The sequence below is a fragment of the Oryx dammah genome, unplaced genomic scaffold (assembly GCF_014754425.2).
Source record: "Oryx dammah isolate SB20612 unplaced genomic scaffold, SCBI_Odam_1.1 HiC_scaffold_14, whole genome shotgun sequence".
Classification (NCBI taxonomy): domain Eukaryota; kingdom Metazoa; phylum Chordata; class Mammalia; order Artiodactyla; family Bovidae; genus Oryx; species Oryx dammah.
In genome coordinates, this window is record NW_024070198.1 from 13,265,406 (window position 1) to 13,293,049 (window position 27,644).

At 38.2% G+C, this 27,644-nt stretch overlaps 1 protein-coding gene across 1 annotated transcript in view; it reads left to right on the plus strand.

The window, feature by feature from the left end:
- The first annotated feature begins 2,296 nt into the window (after positions 1 to 2,296).
- Positions 2,297 to 27,644, plus strand: part of MARCHF5 (membrane associated ring-CH-type finger 5) — a 54,406-nt gene continuing 29,058 nt past the window's right edge. Inside the window, exons 1-2 of the mRNA XM_040254524.1 lie at positions 2,297 to 2,650; positions 21,159 to 21,361. Of these exons, the coding sequence (XP_040110458.1) occupies positions 2,616 to 2,650; positions 21,159 to 21,361 (238 nt within the window). The 5' untranslated portion in view covers positions 2,297 to 2,615. The remainder of the gene's footprint in view (positions 2,651 to 21,158; positions 21,362 to 27,644) is intronic.

Sequence of the window (27,644 nt, forward strand, 5' to 3'; positions counted from 1 at the left end):
CATACAATATGTGTTTTGTGACTAGCTCCTTTCACTTAACATGTTTTCAAGATTTATCCATATTGTCACATGTATTAGAACTTCACTCCTTGTTGTCAGCTAATAACATTTTGGGTGTGCACGTGTACATGCTCAGTCACTTCAGTCACGTCCGACTGTTTGCAACCCTTCAGATTGTAGCTCCCCCCAGGTTCCTCTGTCCATGGGATTCTCCTGGCAAGAATAATGAAATAGGTTGCCATTTCTCCTTCTCCAGGGAATCGTCTGGACTCAGGTATCAAAACTGTGTCTCCTGCACTGCAGGCAGATTTACTGGTTTATCCATTCATCAGTTGATGGATACTTGGGTTGTTTCCACTTTTTGGCTACTAGGAATAATGCTGCTTTGAATGTTGGCATACAAGTCTTGGTGTAGATATCTATCTTTATTCCTCTTGGGTAGATACCGAGGAGTGGGATTACTAGGTCAGGTGCTAATTGCTTCATTTTCCCCTAATCAGTCTTAAGGTGAGTAACAAAGTTTTTTCCCTATTTCAAAGGATTTTTGACACAGCCAGGAAGCAGAATTTTCATGAAAATGCTAATATAATTTTTTTTAAAAAAAGGATAATCTGCATACCACTTTGCTAGCAATAGAACTGTACCACATTACTTTCCAGTTTGAAGTTCAAACAGAAATTCTAAGATGAGGTGAAAATTCCTTTTAAGGTAAGTCATAAAATTAAATGGAGTCTGCTCTAACCTATGCAATCAATATGCTAGAATAAAATTCTGTTTTTTGAGCAGAATGTGTGTATCCATCTCCTTCTGGCTGACAATTGCTTTAACAGATAAACACACAGTAAGAGAAGACTTACCCAGTAGGAGTAGTAATAAATAGGAATTTAAAATCTCAAATGCCTTAATAAATTACTTATTTCCCTCCCCTGTCATGGGCCTGCTTCTCATTTCATGAGAAAAGGGTAAAGCATTAATTATAATTAGTCATGTAAATTCCCAAAGTCTTTCATAAAAGCATCTTTCAGAAATCAGAGGCCAAATAACTTCTGGTCACATGTTATTTTTATTTTTCTTCCTGGCGATGTACACTCTAGTTCAAATATATTCAGGAAGCAGACTGTAAGCAAGAAATTAAGAGCTGATTGCAAAATTCTGGGTAAAAATTAAAAGAACTTTAAAAACACATTTTAATGTAAAGAAAAACCAAACATCTTGCGGCAGAAATTAGGCATAATCAGGGGAAAACTACTAAACGTTCTATCAATCACAGCACTAGAGAACGCCACAGGTCGTCCAAAAGACTCCTTCCTTTTAGCCAACAGTTCTTTTCCTCCCGCCAAAGCTGTCCCTAGAGCGTCAGAGAATAACTTCAACGAGCGATTTATGATTTTTTCCTTTTGATCTCTCCTCCACACACATCCACCTGCTTGGAGGTGTCAAGGCGACTAGAAATGGTTAACACTGACCAGCAGCAGCCAGAGAAACAAACACCCCTGACAACCCACAGCTGAGTAAGCAAGAGCTGTTTATTCACGACCATGTTCCATTTGGAGACTATCGGCAAGCCCTTGAAAGCCCAGGCACATTTTAGAAGGTTCCTAGAGAGGGAGGGAATAATCTCCCCCCGACACACACACACACGCACACGTACACACACACGCACACGTACACACACACACACACACACACACCCCACCCCTCTCCCCCCGCCCCGAGAAACATACACTGAGAGGTTCGGGTGGGAACCATCTGGTCAAGGCAGCCCCTGCCCTTCCGACCCCTCAGGAATAACCTCACGCACTAGAGCATCCGACCCCTTGCGGGGGTTGTGTAACTCCCCAAAACGGGCTCAGACGCCGCAGAGGCTGGCCCCAGCGCTGAGGGCTTCCGAAGACGCTTTCTGCCATCCCCACCCCCGCCACGGCCCACCCCGACGCCGCGGCCGGGGCTGGAGACCCTGCCGAGAAATGGCCCTTTAGATCCCACCCCTCACCTGGCTCGGTCCCACCTGAGCACCAGAGCTGAGAGAAAACAGGCAGGGAGAGCTGACCTTGATGCTACTGACAGTGGAGCGGCACATCCTGCTGCTTCCTGGAAAGCGGCCCGCAGGACATTTTTCCCCCTGGAGGAAGGAAACGGGAGGGCGCCGGCCGAGCGGCGGCGGGCGCGGCGGCGGTGGTCCGGGCGGGCTGTGCAGCCTCTAGCGGGGACGGTCCGAGGACTACATCTCCCAGGCTGCTCTGGGCCGCCTTGCGTCGTGACCCCAGCGCGCACGGAGGCGGTGACTCTTACCTCACAGAGGTAGCTCCTCCGCCGGCAGCAACTCGGCGCCCGCGGTCCATGGACCGGAACCCCGGGCCGACGGGCAGGAACCCCGGCCGCGATTGCCGTCTCCCCGCCCTAGGCTCCTCCTCCTCGCTCCCCACTGCCTCCTCCGGACGCCCGCGGGCCGCGCACCGCCACCGCCGGGCTCGCGGAGCCGCCCCGGGAGGCTGGGTGGCGGGTTCGCGGCTGCCGCAGGACTGAGGCCTACTCCGCCGCCTCTCAGTGCTATTGTCCTGGGCCCGGCCCTGACCGGGCTCACCGGAGAGGCGAGTGCGCCGGCTCCGCCGAAGATGCCGGACCAAGCCCTACAGCAGATGCTGGACAGGTACGGGCAGCCTTTGGGGAGGACGCGAGCGGACCCTCTTTCCGGCCCTGCCGCGCCCGGCCTCGGGGCTCTTCGGAGCGGAGCCCAGCGTGCCGGGAGGAGTTCTACGGCCTGGGGGCCGGGCGAGGGGCCGAAAGTTCGGAGTCCCTACTTGCGGGAGGACGGAGCGGGCGGCCTGGATGCGTAGACTTAAAGCGAAACTTAGTTAAGGAGTGGCGTCTAGCTTCGTCGGAACGCCTTTGCGAAGTGAGACGGCCTTCTATGAACCCAGAGAATTAGTTTCTTTTTCTCACTCTTCTCCTCCCCTCCCCCCCAAACTGTGTTGTAACGTGTTTGTCCGAGATGTCACTGGCAAGAAGAGCCAAACTAATTTTATGAGGAATGATCCTCCTCCAATTTTAACTCTTTCCAAAAGCCGAGGAAAAATAAGCATTCGTTTGGAAAGCTTCATAGGCAAACTTCATTCTTCCTTCCTCCGCATCCCCAACCCCAAACTATAAGGTCAAGAGTATCCGCAAGGGACTTGAACGGTCAGACCAGAGTAGAGGTTATGGGAAACACATAAATCCAACCCTGAACATTTCGCGTATTTTACCATGCGTTGAGTTCCCTGAGAAAGTTTCATCTTGTCATGGGGCAAGTTCCTGTGGGGGGCTCCGGTCGGTAAAATTTTATGTGAAATCGGCTGCAGAGCCCTCTGCTGTTGAAATTCTAGTCTCTGGGTTCTACCACGAGTTTCTGTAGACCCTTACTCCACATTTTCCACTAAAGACATAACTTCCTGGCAACGCCAATGCTATTGGGTAATGTATGTTTTCGTTGCCTACAACTCTCAGTAGACCACTCGCTACCCACTTCAGCATGTGATATAGCTCTATACTGAGAACAAATCCAACTGGAGAGTGTTAAATGAAGAGGCTCCCTTAAATGAAATTATACCCAATGAAATTATGCTTGGAACACACCCAGAACACAAATCACTCAAGAGTACCTCTTCTTCCAGAGTGACAGACATTTCCTTTGGAGCTTAGAATTTTGGGACGGCTGCTGCTGCTGCTGCTGCTAAGTCGCTTCAGTCGTGTATGACTCTGTGCGACCCCATAGACGGCAGCCCACCAGGCTCCCCCGTCCCTGGGATTCTCCAGGCAAGAATACTGGAGTGGGTTGCCATTTCCTTCTCCAGTGCATGAAAGTGAAAAGTGAAAGTGAAGTCGCTCAGTCGTGTCCGACTTTGCGACCCCCTGGACTGTAGCCTACCAGGCTCCCCCGTCTAGAAATCATGGTACTGACTTTTTTCAGTTGGGGTGACCCAGTGATTAATCCAACCCTTGTTCTAGGAGAGCATTCAGATCAAGTTGTATTGACTACTCCCTTTTTATATAAGTAGTTTACAAGCTCCTGGAAGGCAGAAGTCATTATTTCAAATTCTACAACCCCCTGTACAAAGCAAGTCATCAGTAAATACTTTTATGAACAAATGGATGAACTTTTTGTTATTCTCTCCAGTTCTGTAGTGTTCTAATAATTTACTATACTGGCAAGTTACATAGGACAACTGAAATATGCCCAGAGGATACCATTTTCTGCCACTGCCAATTCTAATCAAAGACCCTATTTTGGTGCTGGGTATTTTGTAATTAATTTTTACCCCCTCAGAGGGCCTGCTGCTTTCCACTTATATGTAGTTGACTTTTGTGTCCAAAAGCTGATCTGGCTTTGGAGATTTCCATAAAAGTAAAAAACCCAGGGAGTGCCAGCAAGACATTTACAATTGTCTCGACAGAAACTTGGAAATTCTGGCTGCATATACTGAAACAGGTGACTATAATACTGGCCTCCCTCATCTTCTCTACCTTTTTGACATATCTCTTAAGATGATATTCAAAAATCATTTTGCAACCTGGCCCCCTGTTGGAATCACCTGAGGAGTATTTTAACATATGGATAGATGCCTGATTCTGCCCACGACCAATTAGTTCACAGATTTCTGGAGAATAGGGCCTGAGCATGGGTATTTTCAAAAGCTTTTCAGATGTCTGTTGTGGTTGAAAATCACTTTTAAAGGGTTTTTTTTTTTTTTTGGTAGTGCCACACGGCTTGAGGGATCTTAGTTCCCCAACTAGGGATTGAATCTGGGCCTCCTGCAGTGGAAGCAGAGTTCTAACCACTGGACCACCAGGGAATTCCCACTACCCTAAACCCTAAGTGATTATTTCATGATAAGGGATAGTACTTGTTAGTGAGGTAAGCTTGGACAGAAATCTTGAAATTCTCTTTTTGCCACTTACTGGCTATATGACTTTGGATTTAAATTCTGAGGTTCTACATCATCTTTAAAAAATGGTAATGTCCTACTTCACGGACTATATAAATGAGAACAAGTATAAGTACTTTGTTGTTGTTCTTGTACAGGCTCTCTGTTGTATTTTATACAACAATAAAATGCCATTCGTATGTTAGGCACACAGAAGGTACTTAAGATCCTGGTATAACCGGGATTTCCCTGGTGGTGCAGTGATTGGGAGTTTGCCTTCCAGCGCAGGGGACGTGTGTTTGATCTCTGTTGGGGAAACTTAAGATCCCACATGCCACAGGGCAAGGAAGCCTGAGTGCCGGAACTAGAGAGAAGCCTGTGTGCATTGGGCTAAGACCCAATCCAGCCAAATAAATTAATATTTTTTAAAAAAAATTCTAATAAAAAAAAAAATTCTAATGTAACCAATCAATTAGCAATTTACACACACACACACACACCCCTCCCCCATCTCCTTTCTATTTACTATCATCTTAATCTGGGCTAGCCCCCTGCAAGTTGAACACAAAGATACTTGATGGGTTCATTTGAGGAATACTGACAAGTTCAAGAGACTAAAATATGTCAACCTGTTAGGACCCAGAATTCTTGCTTGAATTTGGCTTCCCCCTAGCTTGGTCTTTGGGTGGCAATTTTTGAGCTACAGAATTTACTTCAGAAACTTGCCTTTATGTTTATTTCTTCAGTACAAGTTCTATCCTTGAGAAGATTAAGGAAATGTATATAACATATATTGTTTCTCTTCTGGGTTAAGATTAGGTATATTTTAATAGTTTATTAAATTTGTATTCATTGAATTGATTTGATAAGTATTGATCTATTTGCCCAGTACCATTCTAAGCCCTCAGTATATGGTGGTAGCGAACATAAGCAGAAATACTTTTGTGAAGCTTTAATTCTAGTGAGGTTTGTGTTCCACAAATGTCAAATAAAATAAAGATAATATTTACAAATATGATGGTATGTTCAGTTTATACATTGTCTTCCATGATTTTTTAATTAATAGCAGCTTACTAAGACCTGAAGTTCAATTGCTTGTCCTTTGTGAATAAGTCTAGTTTAGCAATTGTTTACTTAATAAATTTTATTCTTGCCATATTTGCAGCTGGAAAGAGTATATATAGATACATATTTTGATTGCCTTTCATTTTTATAAACAGTAAGCAGCTGTTTTATGTAAATTTATCATTTGAACCTTTTAAATTGAGAGTGGTGGAAAGGGGGTGGTTTTCTAAAATCATGAATGATTGGGGGTCACAAATCATTGCCCTGAAATTATAACCATTCATAAATTCAAACCCTTTACATCAGGCTCTCTGAATCTTATTTTCTCTTCTTTCTTTCATTGCCATACTTTTTTAAGAAGTCTGTTATGTCTACTCTGTCACCATTATACTTCTCATTTTCTCTTTTACTTCTCAAAATGAGGGTTAAATGTATAGAGAATACAAAGAATACTATAAACAAACCTCAGGAATGGACCTCAGGTTTAAAGCCTGGTGAGAGATGCTTCTGGAAACTTGAATTTTGTATACCCCTTTCATATTGAACACTTAGGAATTTGTTGAGGTTGTTTTGCATCACTTAATAGCACATGGTGAGTAGGCAAGGAACGGAGTCATTCTCCCCAGAACAGTCAGATGGGAAGAACAATGGAAGAATAATCTGCTCCCCAGAGTCCTCCTGCAGTAGCAAGTGAGTTAGAACCCCATCTCACAGGATGTTACCGACCACACGGACATCTCTTTAGAGGTTGTAGATGTCCTCATAGGACTGAGCTGTATTACCTTCTGAGTTATAAACCGTCTCTAGCTTCCACTAAAGCAGCTTTTCACTCTCTTTGGCATCTTTCCTCAATCATATTACAATCCCATTTTGACATTTACAGAACAATATCTGGAGTTAAGAACCATTAGCAATTAGTTGTATTTGCTTCCCTCTCTATATAAAAAGCAGAAACAGTACAGATAAAGTCCCCTTTGGCCATTATCCCCCAGTCCCATATCTTCTCCCATACCCAGTTCACTATCCTATAAGTGGGTTTATGTTCTTCCAGTCTCTGTTTAATGCTTTTATATATACTATATGTAATTCACAGTTCTGTTTTTGTTTCCAAAATTTAAATATATCAGTCTAGAGTTTACTTTTTAAAATACTGAGTTCTGTGATATTCAGCAATTAAAAAGTATACATATATAATCTATTGTATTAACATACTACTTGTACTATGAGTATGGATACTCGTAGTATGGATCATCGAAAAAGCAAGAGAGTTCCAGGAAAGCATCTATTTCTGCTTTATTGACTATGCCAAAGCCTTTGACAGTGTGGATCACAATAAACTGTGTAAAATTCTGATAGAAATGGGAATACCAGACCACCTGACCTGGCTCTTGAGAAACCTATATGCAGGTCAGGAAGCAACAGTTAGAACTGGACATGGAACAACAGACTCGTTCCAAATAGCAAAAGGAGTACATCAAGGCTATATATTGTTACCCTGCTTATTTAATTTCTGTGCAGAGTACATCATGAGAAACGCTGGGCTGGATGAAGCACAAGCTGGAATCAAGATTGCCGGGAGAAATAACAATAACCTCAGATATGCAGATGACACCACCCTTATGGCAGAAAGTGAAGAGGAACTAAAGAGCCTCTTGATGAAAGTGAAAGAGGAGAGTGAAAAAGTTGACTTAAAGCTCAGCATTCAGAAAACTAAGATCATGGCATAGGGTCCCATCACTTCATGGCAAATAGATGAGGAAACAGTGAGAGACTTTATTTTTTGGGGTTCCAAAATCACTGCAAATGGTGACTGCAGCCATGAGATAAAAAGACGCTTACTCCTTGAAAGAAAAGTTATGACCAACCTAGACAGCATATTGAAAAGCAGAGCTATTGCTTTGTCAGCAAAGGTCCGTCAGTTCACGGCTATGGTTTTTCCAGTGGTCATGTATGGATGTACATGAGTTGGACTGTGAAGAAAGCTGAGCACCGAAGAATTGATGCTTTTGAACTGTGGTGTTGGAGAATACTCTTAAGAGTCCCTTGGACTGCAAGGAGATCCAACCAGTCCAACCTAAAGGAGATCAGTCCTGAATGTTCATTGGAAGGACTGATGTTGAAGCTGAAATTCCAATACTTTGGCCACCTGATGCAAGGAACTGACTCCTTTGAAAAGACCCTGATGCTGGGAAAGATTGAAGGTGGGAGGGAAAGGGGACGACAGGATGAGATGGTTGGATGGCATCACCGACTCAGTGGACATGAGTTTGAGTAAACTCCAGGAGTTGAGGATGGACAGGGAGGTCTGGCATGCTGCAGTCCATTGGGTTTCAAAGTGTCAGACATGACTGAGCAACTGAACTGAACTACTCTAGTGATATTTAGATTCTTATTACCTTGTTACAATTTGATTTTCATCCACCTTTCTTATCCGTAGCTCTACTAAAAGTATATTAAATGCTACTAATAATTTCTTAATCGGTAAACCTAATGACTTTTTTCTTTGTCCTCATGTCCTTGACATGTATGTAATGAAGCTGAAACTGGTGACCTCCACTCCCTAACTTGAAACTGTGTTCTAGTCTACTACATTATTTGTCTGTCTTACTTTTTACCCCTCTTACATATCACCTTATCCTTACTCTCTTCAATCACCTAAGTATGGTTCAATTCTCAGCACTTATTCTTCAAAAAGTAGACACTTTCATCACTTACCATCTCACTTTCACCTTTGAATGACTCCCAAATGTCTGTTTTTATTCTTGGCCTCTTTCCTGCATTTTAGTGCCTGCTCTCCGGCTGCCCAGTAGACAGTTCCATTTGTGTATACACGGTATTACTAGTGTCTTCACCTGTCTAAAGCTAAACAACTGCCATTTCCCTGGCTTTTACTTATCTTGGCTTCCCAATTTCTGGCCCATTCTTCTAATCCACCAGCCATAAAACCTACATCTTTTTTTTTTTTTGCTTTTTGCTTTTTTCCCCCTCTAAATCCACCTGCTTATCAAATACTATGGATTCTTCTTTATCTGACTCCAGTTTTTCTCTTCCAGTTTGACTTACAGAGTGGTACCAGAATTGACTAGAGCACAATTATAATCATGTCATTCCCATGCTTTAAAACATGCCAGTCTCTACATTGCCAATAGGATAAATTCTATCAAGACTTTGTGAAGAGACTTAGCTCTATTAATCCAGCCCTAACCTACTTTAACCATACTCTTCTGTACTGCACTTCATTGTCCTCTGAATATATCCTGCTCTGCATCTTATTTTTTGCTTTAGAGTCCTTCCTCCCTTTTGACACCTGGCTGACTCTGAACCATCTTTAGAATTCAGTTCAAACATCACTTTAAAGCTTTGTACATCTCCTTCAGGCAGTGAGTTACTTCTTCCAAAATTTCCAAAGAATCTCTATTTCAATAGAACTCATTATAGTACATCGCTCTTAATTGTAATTTTTTTTCAATGCATCAATCCCGTGTCTCAGAGCCTTTACCACCACCACCATGCACATTCAAGTGGGAGTTCACTGAGAGCAGAAACTGTTCCATTTCTTGAGAAGGGGAATGTACATTGGCAACGCTGTTGAACCACGCCGTCTTTTCACTATTTATGACATAGCAGTGCTTACAATAATCTTGCTGAAGCACCATTTTACAAATATCTCATTTGTTCAAAACCTGTATTTTTTTATTGCTTACTAAGCTTAAGTTCAAAATTTTTTAACTTGGCCTTCAAGACCCTCCATCAGTTCAGTTCAGTTCAGTCGCTCAGTCGTGTCCAACTCTTTGCGACCCCATGAATTGCAGCACGCCAGGCCTCCCTGTCCATCACCAACTCCCGGAGTTCACTCAGACTCACGTCCATCGAGTCCGTGATGCCATCCAGCCATCTCATCCTCTGTCGTCCCCTTCTCCTCCTGCCCACAATCTCTCCCAGCATCAGGGTCTTTTCCAATGAGTCAACTCTTTGCATGAGGTGGCCAGAGTACTGGAGTTTCAGCTTTAGCATCATTCCTTCCAAAGAACACCCAGGATCAATCTCCTTTAGAATGGACTGGTTGGATCTCCTTGCAGTCCAAGGGACTCTCAAGAGTCTTCTCCAACACCACAGTTCAAAAGCATCAATTCTTCGGCACTCAGCTTTCTTTACAGTCCAAGTCTTACGTCCATACATGCATGACCACTGGAAAAACCATAGCCTTGACTAGACGGACCTTTGTTGGCAAAGTAATGTCTCCGCTTTTCAATATGCTATCTAGGTTGGTCATAACCTTTCTTCCAAGGAGTAAGCGTCTTTTAATTTCATGGCTGCAATCACCATCTGCAGTGATTTTGGAGCCCCCAGAAATAAAGTCTGACATTGTTTCCACTGTTTCCCCTTCTATTTGCCATGAAGTGATGGGACGGGATGCCATGATCTTCATTTTGTGAATGTTGAGCTTTAAGTCAACTTTTTCGCTCTCCTCTTTCACTTTCATCAAGAGGCTCTTTAGTTCCTCTTCACTTTCTGCCATAAGGGTGGTGTCATCTGCATATCTGACGTTATTGATATTTCTCCCGGCAATCTTGATTCCAGCTTGTGCTTCTTCCAGCCCAGTGTTTCTTATGATGTACTCTGCATAGAAGTTAAATAAGCAGGGTGACAATATACAGCCTTGACGTACTCCTTTTCCTATTTGGAACGAGTCTGTTGTTCCATGTCCAGTTCTAACTGTTGCTTCCTGACCTGCATATAGATTTCTCAAGAGGCAGATCAGGTGGTCTGGTATTCCCATCTCTTTCAGAATTTTCCACAGTTTATTGTGATCCATACTGTCAAAGGCTTTGGCATAGTCAATAAAGCAGAAATAGATGTTTTTCTGGAACTCTTGCTTTTTCAATGATCCAGCGGATATTGGCAATTTGATCTCTGGTTCCTCTGCCATTTCTAAAACCAGGTTGAATATCTGGAAGTTCACGGTTCACGTATTGCTGAAGCCTGGCTTGGAGAATTTTGAGCATTACTTTACTTGCCTGTGAGATGAGTGCAATTGTGCGGTAGTTTGAGCATTCTTTGTCATTGCCTTTCTTTGGGATTAGACAGAAAACTGACCTTTTCCAGTCAGACCCTCCATAGTCATATTTATTATGCTCTCTATTATGTTTAAGATACAGAATACATGGCTGGCACTAGCTACCTTCTTAAAGCTCTGCTTCTGTTTAAAAATGAGTACGTGAGTATACATCTTTTGTCCAGGCCAGCTTGATATGCACACTGTCCTGTATTCTTTTCAGCATCTTGTCTTTCAAAATTCTACTCACTCTTCAAGATCCAGTTTACTTTCTGCCTCATTTATAAAGCCTTTCTGACTATTTCAGCCAGAAATATTTCCCACTCTTCTCCAGACTCCTATAGCAGTTGTTTACATTACCGTATATACATACATGTCTCCCAGTTCCTTATATGCCATAGTTATAAGATGAGAGGTGGTAACATTTATATGGCACGTTAGGGTACACTGGAAGAGGTTTAGATTTCTAGTGAAAGCTCCTTATGGCTGCTTAAAGGTACCCTAGCAAAAATGAAACACATAATGACTTGCACTAACCATAATTTCCTTAAAAATGAGAAATGGAAAATTTTCTCAGAATACACTATCCATAAGGCAGCATGGTGCAGTGAAAAAAGCTGATTTTATTTTTTTATGGCATATAATTTACAAAAATCTGATGTTTTAGAGTTGAGGCCTAGGTTGCATTCATGCCTTTCTATTTAACCATGAAGCCTTGGGCAGACTGTTTAACCTTTCTGGGCTTTTGTTTCCTTATTTAAGGGGGGAAATAATTATGTTTGCAGACTTTATGAAGAGCCAAGATAAAGAGCATGGCATGAATATATGCTCAATAAATGATTGCTTTCACTGTGGTATATTTCTCTTCCCCTCTTTCATAATGTATTAATAATTGTGGTAGCTCTTTGATAAATTCAGATACTTTTTAACTTCTATTCCACTTGGGTGGACAGACATATAAAGAGGTTTTTAGTCTTGATGGTATAGTTTTTGTTTAAGAATACATAGGATGTGATACTTTTAATCCTGAGACAAAGCAAGCAATTTGCAGTTTTTTTCCATTGTTAAATTTAGGCATTCCTCACATTAACCAGAGCATGGTTTGCTAAACATGTTTTGAATTAAGGACATGTTCTCTTTCCTTAAAACATTCATGCAAATACATTGGTAAGACACCAAATATAATAGCAACAATAACAATTTAAAGCCTGTTTCATTCCTCTCACTCCTGTATTCTAGAACTCTTCTCTTCTGCTACCCTCCATTTTTCATCAAAGTAATCTCTAGGGCAGAGTTTCCAGATCTTTCTGATAATCCAAGATAAACACCTGCAGTCTAAATCTGCAAAGACAGACTTTACTGTCAGCTGTTTTATTAGATAACCATACTGGTTAATTTATGTGCCAGTGAAAAAGTATTCTATTGATAAGTAAAGTTTGCTCCCCTTTTTTCCCCATGTACTTTTTAAATAATTAACTTAACCATATAAACTGGTTTAGTCACATATGAACCCTATGAAGTAGGTTACCTTTGTCATCCATCCTTTCCCAACTGGTTTGTAATATCTAGCTTTATTTTAAAACTTTTCTGCTCCAACTACATTGGTTTTCTCATGGTCCATGCTCATTTCTGTCTCTAAGCTTGGTTATGCTGCTTTCTTACTTCAGATACCCTTGTTCTTTTCATTAGCTAATTGTCATCTCAATTGTAGTTCTGCCTTTTCATGAAACCTTCTCAGCTGTTTCATCCTGTGTTTCTTATGGTCATCATCACATTTCTGTATTAGCTGGACACTTAATGCTCTGTATGGTTGTTTTTATGTGATTCTTCTATGCATATATTTGTTCCTTAACTAGACTGTAAGTTCCTTAAATGTATTTCTTCTGACATCAAATAGTGAACATACTTAGTACGTTCAAGTTAATCTTGGAGAAATCTTGAATACACTTAGATTTAAGACAAACTAGATATGTATTCCTCAAACTGTTTATAAGTTTTGCTATCAGGAAGGACTTATAATTGGAAAATGTTTGAATTTAAATTTAAAACCACATAGAATTAACTTTTTTTAAATAAAGAGAGGCATGTTATGCATATAGATCAGTGATATTACCAGTACCAATAAGGCCATACATTTATTTTAAGGAATAAGTAATAGACTTTAGAGTTGTCTACTTTAGTTCTTTCTCATGTCTTCATAGTATAATAGTGATTTGTTCTTTGATCTCTGAACCAGTTGTGATAATTCCTAGACCTCCTTTTAATCTGTAAACCAATGAGCCTCAGCTTGGCTGGCAGAAAGGTGTGGAAGTATTATAAATTGTGAGTGTGAATTGCTGATATCAGCAAGCAAGCAGCATTTACAAAACCTAGTGGAAGGAAAAAAAAAAAGGATGGAAGAAAGTGAAATGTGGATTTGAATGAATATCTTATGCAATGGTGCTGGCCTACTGAAAAACTAAAGAATGGTTAGGAATCCAGGACTTTTCCCACTGAATACCAGGGTGCCAGGCAAAACTACTTTATGAGCTAATTTAGGTAAGAAAATGCATCCATAAAATCTAGGCATAGCTATAAAGTTGATAGCATCTTTCTTGTCTATCCATGCCATTATTGCTACTGTTCATTTGGTGGTTATATATATGCCAGGCAATTGAGCTGTTTCAAAATCACTTGTTTAATCCTTTACAATAGAGAATCTTTTTTTAATTTACTTTACTGAAGTATAGTTAATTTACAATGTTGTGTTAATTTCTGATGTTCAGCAGAGTGGCTGAGCCACACACCTACATAGTCTCCTTTTTCTTCTCTGCTGTGGCCTGTCACAGATTACTGAACATAGTTCCCCGTACTGTACAGTAGGGTCTTATTGTTTATCCACTCTGAATATATATCAGTTTGCATCTGCTAGTCCCAGACTCCTAATGCATCCCTCCCCCTTGGCAACCACAAGTCTGTTCTCTATGTCTGAGTCTGTTTCTACTTTTTTTATAGGTAAATTCATTTGTGTCATTTTAGATTCCACATGTAAGTGATGTTATTATGGTATTTGTCTTTCTCTTTCTGACTTACTTAGTATGATAATCTCAGTCCATCCATGTTGCTGCAAATGGCATTGTTTCATTTTTTATGGCTGAATAGTATTCATAGGTAACCATACTAGTCAATTTATGTGCCAGTGAGAAACTATCTATTGATGTGTATGTGTGTGTCCATGTACATGTGTACACCTATCACATCTTTATCCATTCATCTGTCAGTAGACATTTAGGTTATTTCCATGTCTTGGCTATTGTAAATAGTGCTGCAATGAACATAAGGGTACATGTATCTTTTTTAAATTATGGTTTTGTCAGGAAACATACCCAGGAGTGGGATTGCTGGATCATAAGTCAACTCTGTTTTTAGTATTTTGAGGACCCTCTATACCGTTTTCCATAGTGGCTGCACCAATTTAATTCCTACCAACAGAGTAGGGGAGGTTCAACAATAGGGAATTTTAACATAAAACCTTTTTTTATCCTGAGGACTACTTTGGAAGTTTAGTTATGCATATGAGTTCCTTCTCAGAATGTTTTGAAAGAATAAAACAAAATAGGTAGGTCAGAAATGAACCAATTATGTAGAAATACACCTGACAAAATATTAAAAATCTGATGTAGTAATAGGAGCTTTAACACAAATGCAAGATCTATTATTGGTGACTCTTGATAATTAATTTCAGATTAGTGATGGGTTAAATGTTATTTGGGGATCTGGACAGCTATAATATGAAAATTACTGATCACTGTTCTAATTTCTAATTGCTGTACTGCTGATATTACTATGATTTACTTAGATTCATAATTGAAAGAAAATTGAATATCATTCAGTGATTAGTGAAAATTTTAAAAATGTTATTTTTTTCCCCATCCAAACTTACTAACCCCATAAATTTTTTGTGGACCCCAGATTAAGAACCCCCTGACTTAAAGAAGTCCTGAAAGAGACTGTCATTAAACCTAAAATAAGCAGTAAGTAGGGAATTTGAACTCAAACAATCTGGCTCCAAAGCCCAAATTCTTTAACCAGTTAGAATATCCTGAACTCACAAAATCTTTTTCCCAAATTTAGCTAGCTTTTTTCCTTTAGAATAAAGAAAGATCTGAAACATTTTGTTTACTTTTTAAATTAAAAACCATTCACATTGAATATAAAATCAGATTTCGTTTTTATATTATGGTGAGTTGAGAAAATTTACAAAGGGAAGAAATATGGAAAAAGGAAGAATGACCAAAGCAGAGGTTCTCAAACTTTAGGTCTCACAATCAATCACATGAAGGGTTTGTTAAAATACAACATTGATGACTCCTCAAAAAGTTAAAAATAGAAATACTATATGATTTAGCAATTTCACTTCTGGGTATATATCCAAAAAAAATTAAAAACTGGATCACAAAGAAATACTTGTACACCCAGGTTCATAACAGCATTATTCACAATAACTAAAACCTGGGAGCAGCCCTACTATCTATGACTGAGATAAGCAAATATGGTATGTATACATACAGTAGAATAGTATTCAGCCTCAAAAAGGAAAGATAATCTGCAAATTAGCTGCTACAATATGGATGAACCTGGAAGACATAAAAAGACGAATACTGGTTGATTCCACTTGTGTGAGGTTCTTAGAGTAGTCGAAGTTATAAAGACAGAAAATATAAGGGTAACTGTCAGGGGCTTGGGGAGTTTAATAAGAACAGAATTTGTTTTACCAGATGAAAAGAGTTATATGGGAATGGGTGGCGGTAGTGGTAGCACAACCTGTAAATGTGTTTAATGCCACTGAATTGTGCACTTAAAGATAGTTAAGATGGAAATTTTATATGTTCTACCAATCAAAAAAGAAAAATAATTTTTGAAGAAATTTAAAATAAATAATTTTTTTAATGTAATGTGGGGTCCCATCAAAGTTTCTGATTCTGCAGGTCTTGGGTGGGACCTGAAAATCTGCGTTTCTAGCAAGTTCTCAGATGATGCTTGTACATCACACTGATCGCTGCTTTCTGAGAGATGGAGGATTGAAGAGAACAAGGGTAGGAAATGACTCAAAGAGAAGCTCTTAATTAGAGTTTTGTCAGAAATTACAACCTCTCCTTGGGTGTGGACTTGAAAAGTTTTTGGCTTTTTCTTTTGAAATGGCAAATAGCCAATTGTTCTCACTTTTTTTAAAATTATTAAAATCCAATGCTCAAATTTATTAAGATAATAATGGGGGAGGGGGGTGGAGAGGAGGTGTGCCTCAGAGCAGTTGTTCTTAGTTTTAAGGGTATTAAAATTGCCATCCCATAAATTATAACATTAAAATATAACTTAAAGTAGAATTATAGTTAATTGATCCTGCAATGGAAATATTATAGCACTGTCAGTAAGAATTTTTAATTTCAAAGTGTTTGGTTTTATCTTTGTTGGCTGTTTCTAAGAAATGACCTGATCTAATAGCCAGAATCAGGAGTGTATTTTTGCTCTGTGTGAGAAACAGACAAACTTGCACAACTCAGAGTACTTGGCAGTGGAAATCAGATTTATTTAAGTCTTTCCTGCTCAAGTCTGGTCAGTAGGAAATAAAGCCATTGACAAAAATACCTGTGTGTTATTATAAAAGCTGTTTAGGAGTTCACATCATATAATTGTTCAGGGCTATCTCTTTATTTCTAATTTCTCACACTCTATAACAAGATTGTTTGGGTTACACCTGAAAGATCTGCCCCAAACAGGTTAAACCAGGAAAAAAAAAACAACTATGGGTTTATGTAAGTGAACAGTGCAAGGGTATATTTAGCTTTAAGCACAGCTTGATCCATGTCTCAGACAAAGTCATCAGTTTCTATCTTTTAGCTTCCTCTGGGTTCTTTAGGCTCCACGTTGTGGCTTTCCTGGCAGCAAAGCCTCAGACTCTCATTTAGCTCCTCATTTTTCCTGCCTTCAAGCCCAGTGGAAAAGAAAGTCTGTGTACCAACTTTCCCAGCAAAAATTCTGAAGTACACTCTAATAAAACCAGCTTTATGGGCCCAGACTCGTCACTGTAATCTAGGACGTGGGATACTCCCCTTAAACCAATCTAAGGATTACTCTTCCTGGAGCTGGGGATGTGGGAGTAACTGCCTAAAGAAACCACACACATGGCTGATGCTGGAGGGAAGAGTGATTTTCCTTAAAAAGTGCGGGATACTTTTTGCTCCTAAAAAAGAGAAATCATGCTGTACATTAAACCACAAATTTCTATTTTCCTAAGATCTTGAGAAACTATAAACCCATCATTTTCAAACAACCTCTTTTCTCCTTAAATGGAAGAAGGAAAGGAATTGGGGAATATATAACTGAAATAGATTGCATCAAGGAGGGAGTAGGGTATGGGGAAGCCAAGAGTGAAAGCATAATTATAAGACCTTCTTAGGTGATATTCCTGGTCAGACTATTATAAGTTTGTTGTTTTTTTTTTTAATGAGGGAAGAAAAGATTTCTATACAGACATTGTTCCCTCCCCTGATTTCCAGCCCTAAAGACTAATAACTGTCTTATAGGCTGTCTGCCCATGTGACCATTTTTATACTCTTTAAGTTAATTTCCCACATACCTGGCCCTTATTTCACAGACTAATGTTCTTTCCATATCATGTAGGTTAAACTCATAAACCTATTAAGGTGGTGTATCAGTTAATAAATTCTTTAGAACTTAACATTTTCTGTACTGTTATTTGTATTAAAAATATGTACTCATCAGAAGCTATTATTTCGTAAGTCCAATAATTATCCCTTTCACACAGTTTGCTTTCTGCAGTCTCTTTGCTTTTTTTTTAACCTGCCATTTTTCTGTACTAGTTGTTCCCAAACTTTATTTAATATCATGTCACCTTGAGGGTTTGTTAAAACACAGATTTCTAGGCCCTCTTCCTCTTGAGTTTCTTATTTACTAGGTCTGGAGTAGAGCCAGAGAATTTGCAGGTTTCCTAGTGATTCTGAACTGCTCATCTCAGAGAACTGTGTTTTGAGAATCCCTATGATAAAATCACTTGCTCCTGCAAACTTCTACTGTCAGGCCTTCCTGAAGCCGCCTCTGATCTATCCAGATTGATCCTTCTTAAAATAGGGAAGGATATACCTGTGGTAATTTCACTGGAACTTTAAATATCTTATATCTACTAGATGTAGTCCGAATTAATTTACAGAGTTTTCCAGATGGGTACAATCTTCCATTTATTTTGTTTATGCAGCTTCATGGAACCAGTGAAACTACATGGAATCAGTGATGCACAGTGTATGTTACTGGCAATTTCTTTAGTTTTCAGTTGCTTGCTTGTTTTGTACTATAAAGACTATAAGTCTTGATTTCATGCTTATTTACATCTAAATTATAATTTTTAGATGCAGTAATTTGGTGGTGTTAGAAATTTACATATTGTGGGCAATACTATTTGATCTCAGATGACCATCAACAGATGTAATGTTAAGTGATTAGACTAAATGGAAAATGTATGTGGTAAGTTGGTAGATGTTGAAAATCAGCAAACCTTTTGGGCATATTGTTATCAATAAGGGTTCTTTTCTAAGTATCCACTCTATAGAATAATTTCAGTTAATCTCTAACAAGCATTAGCTTAAAAATCCAAATTTTTAAGCTGTATACTATCACTATGAATTAAACAATGTACCTAATAAGTTCACTGTAAATCGTGGTTCAACTATCTTATCTACCACAGCTGTAAAATTAGAAAAAAATCCAGAAGTGCCTCTGACCCGAGTACCTTCTAAAAAGTAAAACCGTAAATGTGTTAGGGGTGAAGTGCACTAATGTCTGAAATTTTGAAATGCATCAAAAAATAAGATTGGTGAAAGAATATGTAGCAAAATGATAGAATCTGGGTGTTAGGAATAAAGTTCAAAATTTTTCATATTAATTGAGGGGGTGGTGGTGGTGCAGAAATAGGCTTATTCTTATCTAGAATTTGTAGGGATTATAGCTATACAAATATTCCCATTAGACTGATATATGAAACTTCCATTTAAATTAAAGTTAAACACATAAATATAGGCAGTTTCATTTGGTTCAACCTAATTAATACTTTTACATTTTGTTTTTTCCTGATGACTGGAAATTGGCCTAATTTAAGATTCATTTAATTTAGCTACATATATGTTCCATTGTTGATATGAAAAACTTAAAAGAACTTAGAAGTCTAGTTTCTAGATATTTCTGCCTATATTTTGTTACCAAAATAATACATTTCATTCTGTCAGCGGTATACAAATATATTTACAAAATTACCTTGGTTATGGGGAAATATATATACTACTGCTGCTAAGTCATGTCAGTCGTGTCTGACTCTGTGCGACCCCATAGACGGCAGCCCACCAGGCTCCCCCGTCCCTGGGATTCTCCAGGCAAGAACACTGGAGTGGGTTGCCATTTCCTTCTCCAATGCATGAAAGTGAAAAGTGAAAGTGAAGTCACTCAGTTGTGTCCAAACCTCAGCAACCCCGTGGACTGCAGCCCACCAGGCTCCTCCCTCCATGGGATTTTCCAGGCAAGAGTACTGGAGTGGGGTGCCATTGCCTTCTCCAATATATATACTAATTCCACAAATAACTGGGATATTTGCTCTATACTTGTCAACTGAAATTTTATGGAAAAAACTGGTTTATACCCAGTCAAATCACAGGTAGTAGTGATGGTTGGACAGCAGTGTGAACGACTCAGTGCTACTGAATTGTAGTCTTAAAAACGGTTGAAGTATTCAGTTCTATGTTATGTATATTTTACCACAATAAAGTTAAACAAAATAAAGTGGAGGAGGAGACATTTCTGTTTAACCATAAGATAGCACGAGGGCCCAGACAGCTTGGCTGAGGTGAATCAGAGAGTCAAGCATGCTTAAACAAATGCTACCTCCCTCCAGTTTTACCTAGCTAGGTCATATGAAATCTGACTGATTTTGAAAGCTAAGTAAAATTTTGGATATTGTTACCATGTATTCAGTTCAGTTTTTCCCCCTATTCTAAGAAGTTTTAATTGGTGCATGCAATTAAAATTCATGTTGATCTACAAAGACTGGAGACTTATCTACAGTACCTGACTATATAAGTCTTTCCCACTAAGCATAGTTAAGCTAGTTATTGTAACAGAAGCCAACTTATCTAATTAAAAATGTACAGTAGGTGACAAGCTTTAATTAGCAGTTGTTTTCCTCTTGTGCAGTGGTAGTAGAAGGGAGTGAATGGTGTCATTGAGTTAAATTGTAATATTTGCCCTAATGGAAATAGATGTCAAAACTTGTGTCAATAGGGAGGAAAAAATAAGGAATTGCAACCTAATTCCACAAGAACAAATTAGAGTTCATGAAGCACCCTTCAGAGCAAAATAGGAAGAAGTTTAAAAATTAACCATCTCAATAAAGATTCTTTTTATAATATAGGCATCCCAGACTTGAGACTTCTAGGTTTCAAATATAATAAATATAATTTAATTCCCAGAAAAAAGGAAAGCCACTCATACCTATAATATCTCACTATCCAAAACCAATTTATCCTGATGTCTTCATCTATTCTTTCCTTTGTGCTTTTAAATTTAATCATCTTTCTCTCTTATAGTCATACTTTACCAAAAAGAGAAATGACTGGATTTTTTCTCTCTCTCAGGTGAAAACTGAATGAGACCATATGTGAAATCATTTGTGTAATACTTTTGTTCTCCAAGTTCAAGAGGTTAAGAGATTAATGTTGTTGAAATGGGAGATACGCTGAATTTCACATATTCCTGTACTTACCACTCCTCAAGTATTATTAGGTCTTATAAAAGCAGCTTGAGGATTGTCTCTTTGCATTCTGGTTCATTAGAGAAGGTGAAAAATTACTAGAAAGATTGAGGAAGTTATGTAAAAACAAAATTCAGAAAACACAACACTGCAGAACACAAGGAAAAAACAGAAAAAAGGAGAAGCTACTCTACTGGAAATGTGTTGGTTATTTTCCCCTCGGTCTTTTAAGATAGAATTAAAGGTTCTATAATATAACATGGTAGGCTCATCCCATTAAGTGGAGCTGCAGTGAAGAGGAGGCTGGAGTGTTAACATCATTGTTTTCTCTCTTAATGTACAGAAGTTGCTGGGTGTGTTTTGCCACTGATGAAGATGATAGAACAGCTGAATGGGTGAGACCATGCAGATGCAGAGGATCTACGAAGTGGGTTCACCAGGCTTGTCTACAGCGCTGGGTGGATGAAAAACAAAGAGGAAACAGTACAGCCAGAGTGGCGTGTCCTCAGTGCAATGCTGAATACTTAATAGTTTTTCCAAAGTTGGGTAAGAAGACCCCTGAAACCAACACAGATATATATATACCATGTTCTTACATTGTATGTGACTCTAAGACCCTAGGTTTGTCTTTAAGTGAGTCATCTCTTTGCTTTTTTGTGAGTTTCTCTATTCCATTTCTGTTTTATATCTAAATGTCAGATATTTATTTGTTTTGCTAACAGTTTACCTTATCCTTAATATATTCCCACCTCTATCCATTTGTGTATTAAATGTTTTCTTTTGGTTGACAGATAAAGAACTTGGATATCTAATTATGTAGATAAAATCAAGTAACACAACTATAATAAAAAGCTAAAGGAGCCTCATTCTCTAGAAACCATTGGTGTGGGAGAAAGAAAACAGGCGTTCTAATACTTATTCTTCTTAATTTTTGTATTAAGGAATAAAAGTAAGGACATTAAATATTTAATAAAATGCAGTGTTAAATTAATCTTTGGAATCCAATTTATATGGCTGTCTTTCGTGAAAACTACTTTCCTTTCTCTGTGAACTGGCTGGCAAGAAATAACCAATAGTCTTTGAGAATGAGGCTGGAGTTGAAATAAGTGTAGCAGAATGTTTAAAGGAAGCTGTAACTAACACTGATATTTAGTTAGCATGTTTCAGTACAGCCATGTGATTATGAACTGGTGTCATTCTCTGGTGGTTATGCCATGCCATTAATAAAAATGTTATTAAAAAATTTTAATATCATCCTTGACTACAATCAAGAAGTGTTTGAAAGCAGTTTGGTTTTTCGGAAGGTCCGAAGGAAAAAATGACTTTGTGGAGGAATGTTTCAAGGAGAAATTGAAAATTATTAGATATGTTATTTTTTTCTAGGTGCTATACATATTGAAATCAGACCTTTTTTTTTAAAAAATAAAGCTACATAAATGCAGATGATGAAGTGCTTTTCTAATGTGAGAAGATTAATAATAAGAGCAATCAAAATTTCCGTAGTTGTTTATATTTCTCTAATATAATGCATAGGAAGAAGTGATAGTTTTCTATGAAAGAAAAATAGTGTAGTAGAGAAAGTACCTTTTTTTTTTTTTTGGACATTTAGCATTTGTGGATCTCATTGATGGGTCTTTTAAACATCATGAAAAGCAATTACTGCTGCAATCTTTCACCACATTGATACCTGGCTCACTGAAGTCAAAGCTACAGTTTCTTGTCTTATTAGTTCTGCTAAATCAGATAATCGCACTTTTCAACTATAGATTGTTGAATATTTCCAGCAACCAAGTATAGGAAGATTCAGCAGCAAGTATAGGATGATTCTTCTAGATGTTTTAGATATTCAGATGGATGAATACCAAAATTATTGCAAGAATTCTCACTGAAAACTACCTACAATATCTGAGTTGACAAATGTATGGCACTCAGCAATGAAGTTGAATATTTCATTTTGGAAAGTGGCACTGGGTAAATCTGTCCTGGTGTAGTTCAGTGCTATGAAATACATTTGTTTAGGTCTAGTGTGGTAACTGAATAAATTTTTCTAAGGATACTAATAATAAGACACCCATTTCATTCTACAAGGATAGAGCATGGCTAGATGTTGGAAAAGTCAAACTATGATTAAGCTGTGCGTATCATGATTTGGTCTTTGTATTTTATCCTGAAGAATTTCAGCTATGATGGGTTCAAGCTATTCACTATACTATATGTCTCACAAAGATCTGCCACTTGAGAAAGCCACAGATAATCACAGAAATTTTTTACTGACCTTATCGGTGTCATGGGGTGGAAATGTATATACTTCATTTGAACAGCTTTTGGTAGCATCTTTCCTCCTGACAAGATAAAAAATCAGAGTGTTGTGCTTACTTCTTTTTTCCTGACATAACATGCTGAGGATATCTGCTCAGGGGCTGCAGTTGAATATATATTCACAATTTTCTATGCAATCTTTAATAGACTCAATGGAAAATTTAACTGTCAAACTCCAGCTGTTGCCTGTGAATGGAGCCTTGTGTGAATTGACTTTTAGGTGCCATAATGTTCCTGGGTACACACGACTAGTGCTTTTGGCTATGTTGATCCTAGTGTATATTTTCAAGTTAAGGTTCAAAGATAATTGTTGGTTAAAGAAAATCCCTTCTCTAAAGCATGTTTTCATTGATAATCAGAATTAAAGTTTTATTTACAGTTTATGTATATGCCAAGGGTTGGTTCATACTTTGAATACTAGTGGTTTCTTATAGTCATAAAACAAAATATTTAAGAGCATACACCTGTGATACTAACTGTTCTTACTCACTGAATATGACACCTGTTAAATAATGTCCAGCAGTGTCATCTGATACAGAAATATACCAGTAGATTGTTTTCTTTCTGAGCATATTTGTCATTAATTTTCCAGCTGACTGTAGTTACACTTGATTTTGTTAAAATAAGTTAAAGTTCCTTTACAGTTTTTAATCTTTGCTGTCAGTGACAAAATTTGTAATGCAGGTGTCAGTTGGTTTACTAGAGTGGTTGAAAATTATATGAAGACTTCAGTGGCTTCTTATTACTGTTTTATAATGATATAGACCCTGTTTTAAAATGTGTTGTGCTGTGATGGGAATAAGGAGTTCCCCTAGTACAGACTAATAACTTGAAATTCACTGGTCACAGCCCACTCTAAGATCCTACTGTTTTCACTCTGTAAGGTCATACTATTTATCATTTCGAGTCAAGTATATTTTCATCATTTCTACTCTTCAGTGAATGCTTTTGAGGCATTTATTACTTAGATTAGAGACTTAACACGCTGATAAGAACAACAATAAAATAATATATTTAGCCAATGTAAACAACTCATGATGTCAAAGTTTGTTAGCTGAGTCAGTCTCTTCTTAACCTTGTAAAGCATATGTGACCCTTGGAACATAACAGTTAAGAACCTAAAAGAATTTACTTGAAAGTCATAATTAATCTTCAATTTATGAAGTGTTTGTGATCAAAGGTTTTATCACTTTTCATTTAAACCAAATTGTCTATCGTAAACCAGATGATTGCCAGGGACCACCATTGGTCCCCCAAAGACACTTAGGAGACCCTGGCCAAAAGAAGGAATAAGAGAAAAGATGCAGAGGAGGAACTGATGGTTACCAGTCTGTGAAACGGCCTTTGTATAGCGGGTATTAAGAGAGTTTTCATATGGATCTAGCTGCAGTCTGTTTGACTAGCTGGCCAAAGTCTGCGTCTTCTCTGGTACTTAGTGGTGGCCATGGGGAAGGATGGTGGCAAATGTCTGTTCTTAATTGTCAGTAGGGAATGTATCGTACCTGGGTATGGAAAACTTAGAGACAGTCCATCAGACTTTCACTCCTCTCATTATTCACTTTTTTCTAGTGAATTAGGACAGTTGTATGTAACTACAGGCACTTAAAAACTACTCAAAATATGATCTCAGAACCAGCAACATTAAAGTCATCTGAGAGCTGTTAAGGATGAAAAACCTGGTGAATTCCTTGGTGATACAGTGCCTAAGACTCCGTACTCCCAATGCAGGGGGCCGGGGTTCAATCCCTGGTCAGGGAACTAGATTCCACATGCCACAACTAAGATCCCACATGCCTTATCAAAGATTCCATGTGCCACAACTAAGGCTGGTTACAGCTAAATGAGTTAATTAACTAAAAGAAAGAAGAATGTTAACTCCACCCCTCGTTGTAATTAATGATCTGCGTTTTCATTGAATCATTAGTTTATGTGCATGTTAAAGTTAAGAAGCATAGATTTAAAACAGGAAAAGAACACCAGCTGAGAAAAGTTTGTCTTCTATTAAAAATAAAATATTTCAAAAAAATAATAAAATATTTATATGCAGCTTAAGACCAGATAGTTATTTTGTTTAGCTAAACAAAAGGATCCAGGGACAGTATGTTTGTGGTGTACAGGTCTCTTCATGTGTTAAATTTATTCATAAGTATTTCATTCATTCCTTTTTTTTTTAAGTATTTTGGGTTTTTTTTTTTTAATTGACGTATAGTTGCTACACTACATTGTATAAGTTACAGATACACAGTATAGTGATTCATGACTTTTAAAGGTTATTCTCTATTTATAGTTATTATAAAATACTGGCTGTATTCCATGTTGTATCCTTATAGGTTATTTTATACCTAGTAGTCTATACCTTACTCCCCAAAATTTGTTTTGTTAAATTTATTTCTATCATTCTTTTTGATGGTATTTTCAATGCAGTGTTTTCTTAATTTTATTTTCAGATTGCTTATTGCAAGTGTTAGTATACAGTTGATTTTTATATTTTTATCTCATATCCTACAACCATGCTGTTCTCATTTAATAGTTCTAATAGTATTTTAGTGCATTGCTTAGGATTTCCTATATATAATATCATGTCATCTGGAATAGAAACAGTTTTGCTTCATCTTTTCCAGTCTAGCTGCTTTTATTTCATTCCCTTGCCTAGCTGCCCTGAGCTTCCCTGGTGGCTCAGACGGTAAAGAATCCACCTGCAATGCGGGAGACCTGGGTTCGATCCCTGGGTTGGGAAGAGTCCCTGGAGGAGGACATGGCAACCCACTCCAGTATTCTTGCCTGGTGAATCCCCATGGACAGAGGAGCCTGATGGGCTACAGTCCATGGGGTCACAAAGAGTGGGACATGACTGAGCAACTAAGCATAGCACAACACAGTTGCCCTGGCTGCAAACTCCAGAACAATGTTAAATGGCAGTGGTAAGGACATCTTTATCTCATTTTTGATCTTAGAGCAAAAACAGTCTTTCACCGTGAAGTTATGTTATCTCTGGGTTTTTCATAGATAATTTCTATCAAATTGAAGATTTTCCCTTCTAGTTTGTTGAGTGTTTTTTTTTAACCATGATAGGGTGTTATATTTTGTCAGATGTCTTTTCTGAGTCTGTCGCAGTGATCATGTGGTTTTTGTCCTTTATGCTACTGATATATGGTATATTGCATTAATCAGTGTTGCCTTTCTGGAATAAATTCTACTTGATATTGATGTATAATCCATTTTAGATATTGCTGAATTTGGTTTGCTAGTATTTTGAGAATTTTTCTGTCTGTAGATATTGGTCTTTAATTTTTTTTTGATGTTTCTCAGTGGTTCGAGAACTAGGTGATACTGGTCTCATAAAATGAGTTGGGAAGTGATCTTTCCTTTCCCATTTTTGGGAAGGAGATTGTGAAGGATTGGTGTTAATTCTTTAAATGTTTGGTGATAGTGAATCCATCTGGTCCTGACTTTTCATTTTTTAATTTCTGTAAGGTTAACATTAATGTCCCCTCTTTCATTGCTGACTTTATTTTAGTAATATGACTCTTACCTCTTTTTTCTTGGCCAGTCTAGCTAAAGATTTGTTAATTTTGTTGATCTTTTCAAAGAATGAACTTACAGTTTGTTTGTTTCTCTCTTTCTATTTCATTTATTTCCACTTTAGTCTTTGTTATTTCTTTCTACTTGGTTTGGGTTTAATTTGATTTTCTAGTCTCTTAAAGTATAAGGATGATTAAGGGTTTGAGATCTTTTTTAAAACAGATGTTGCATTTGAGAACAGTTCACAGGAAAATTGAGAGGAAGGTACAGAAACACCCCCTATACTCCCTGCCTCCTTACGTGTGTGTGTGCTCAGCCACTTCCTGTCCCAGTTCTTCTGCGACCCTTTGGACTGTAACCCACCAGGCTTCTCTGTCCATGGGTTTTAGCCTCCTGCATTAATTAATGTGTTTCACCAGGGTGATACATTTCTACAACTGATGAACCTATATTGACACATTACTACCCAAAGTCCAAAGTTTACATTAGGGTTCACTCTTGGTATTGTACATTCTATGGGTGTGGACAAATATATAATGATGTGTATCTGCTATTATAGTATAATACATAGTATTTCACTGCACTGAAAATCCATCTGTTATTCATCCCATCCTCTTCCCTAAACCGTGATAACCACTGATCTTTTCACTGTTTTCATATGCCTTTTTCAGGATGCCATGTAGTTGGAATCATACGGTATGTAGCCTTAGTTTCTATATTCCTTTTACAATTAGATAATTCATTTCTTGTGAGCACTGAATAATATCCCAGTATCTGGACATATTACAGCTTATTTTTCCATTCACCTACTGAAGGACATTTTGTTGCTTCCAGGTTTTGGCAATTATAGATAAAGCTATAGTACACAGCTATGTGCAAGTTTTTGTGTGGACATATATTTTCAGCTTATTTACGTAAATAACAGGGAGCATAATTGCTGGATCATATAGTAAGAGTATTTTTAATTTTGTGAGAAACTACCAAATTA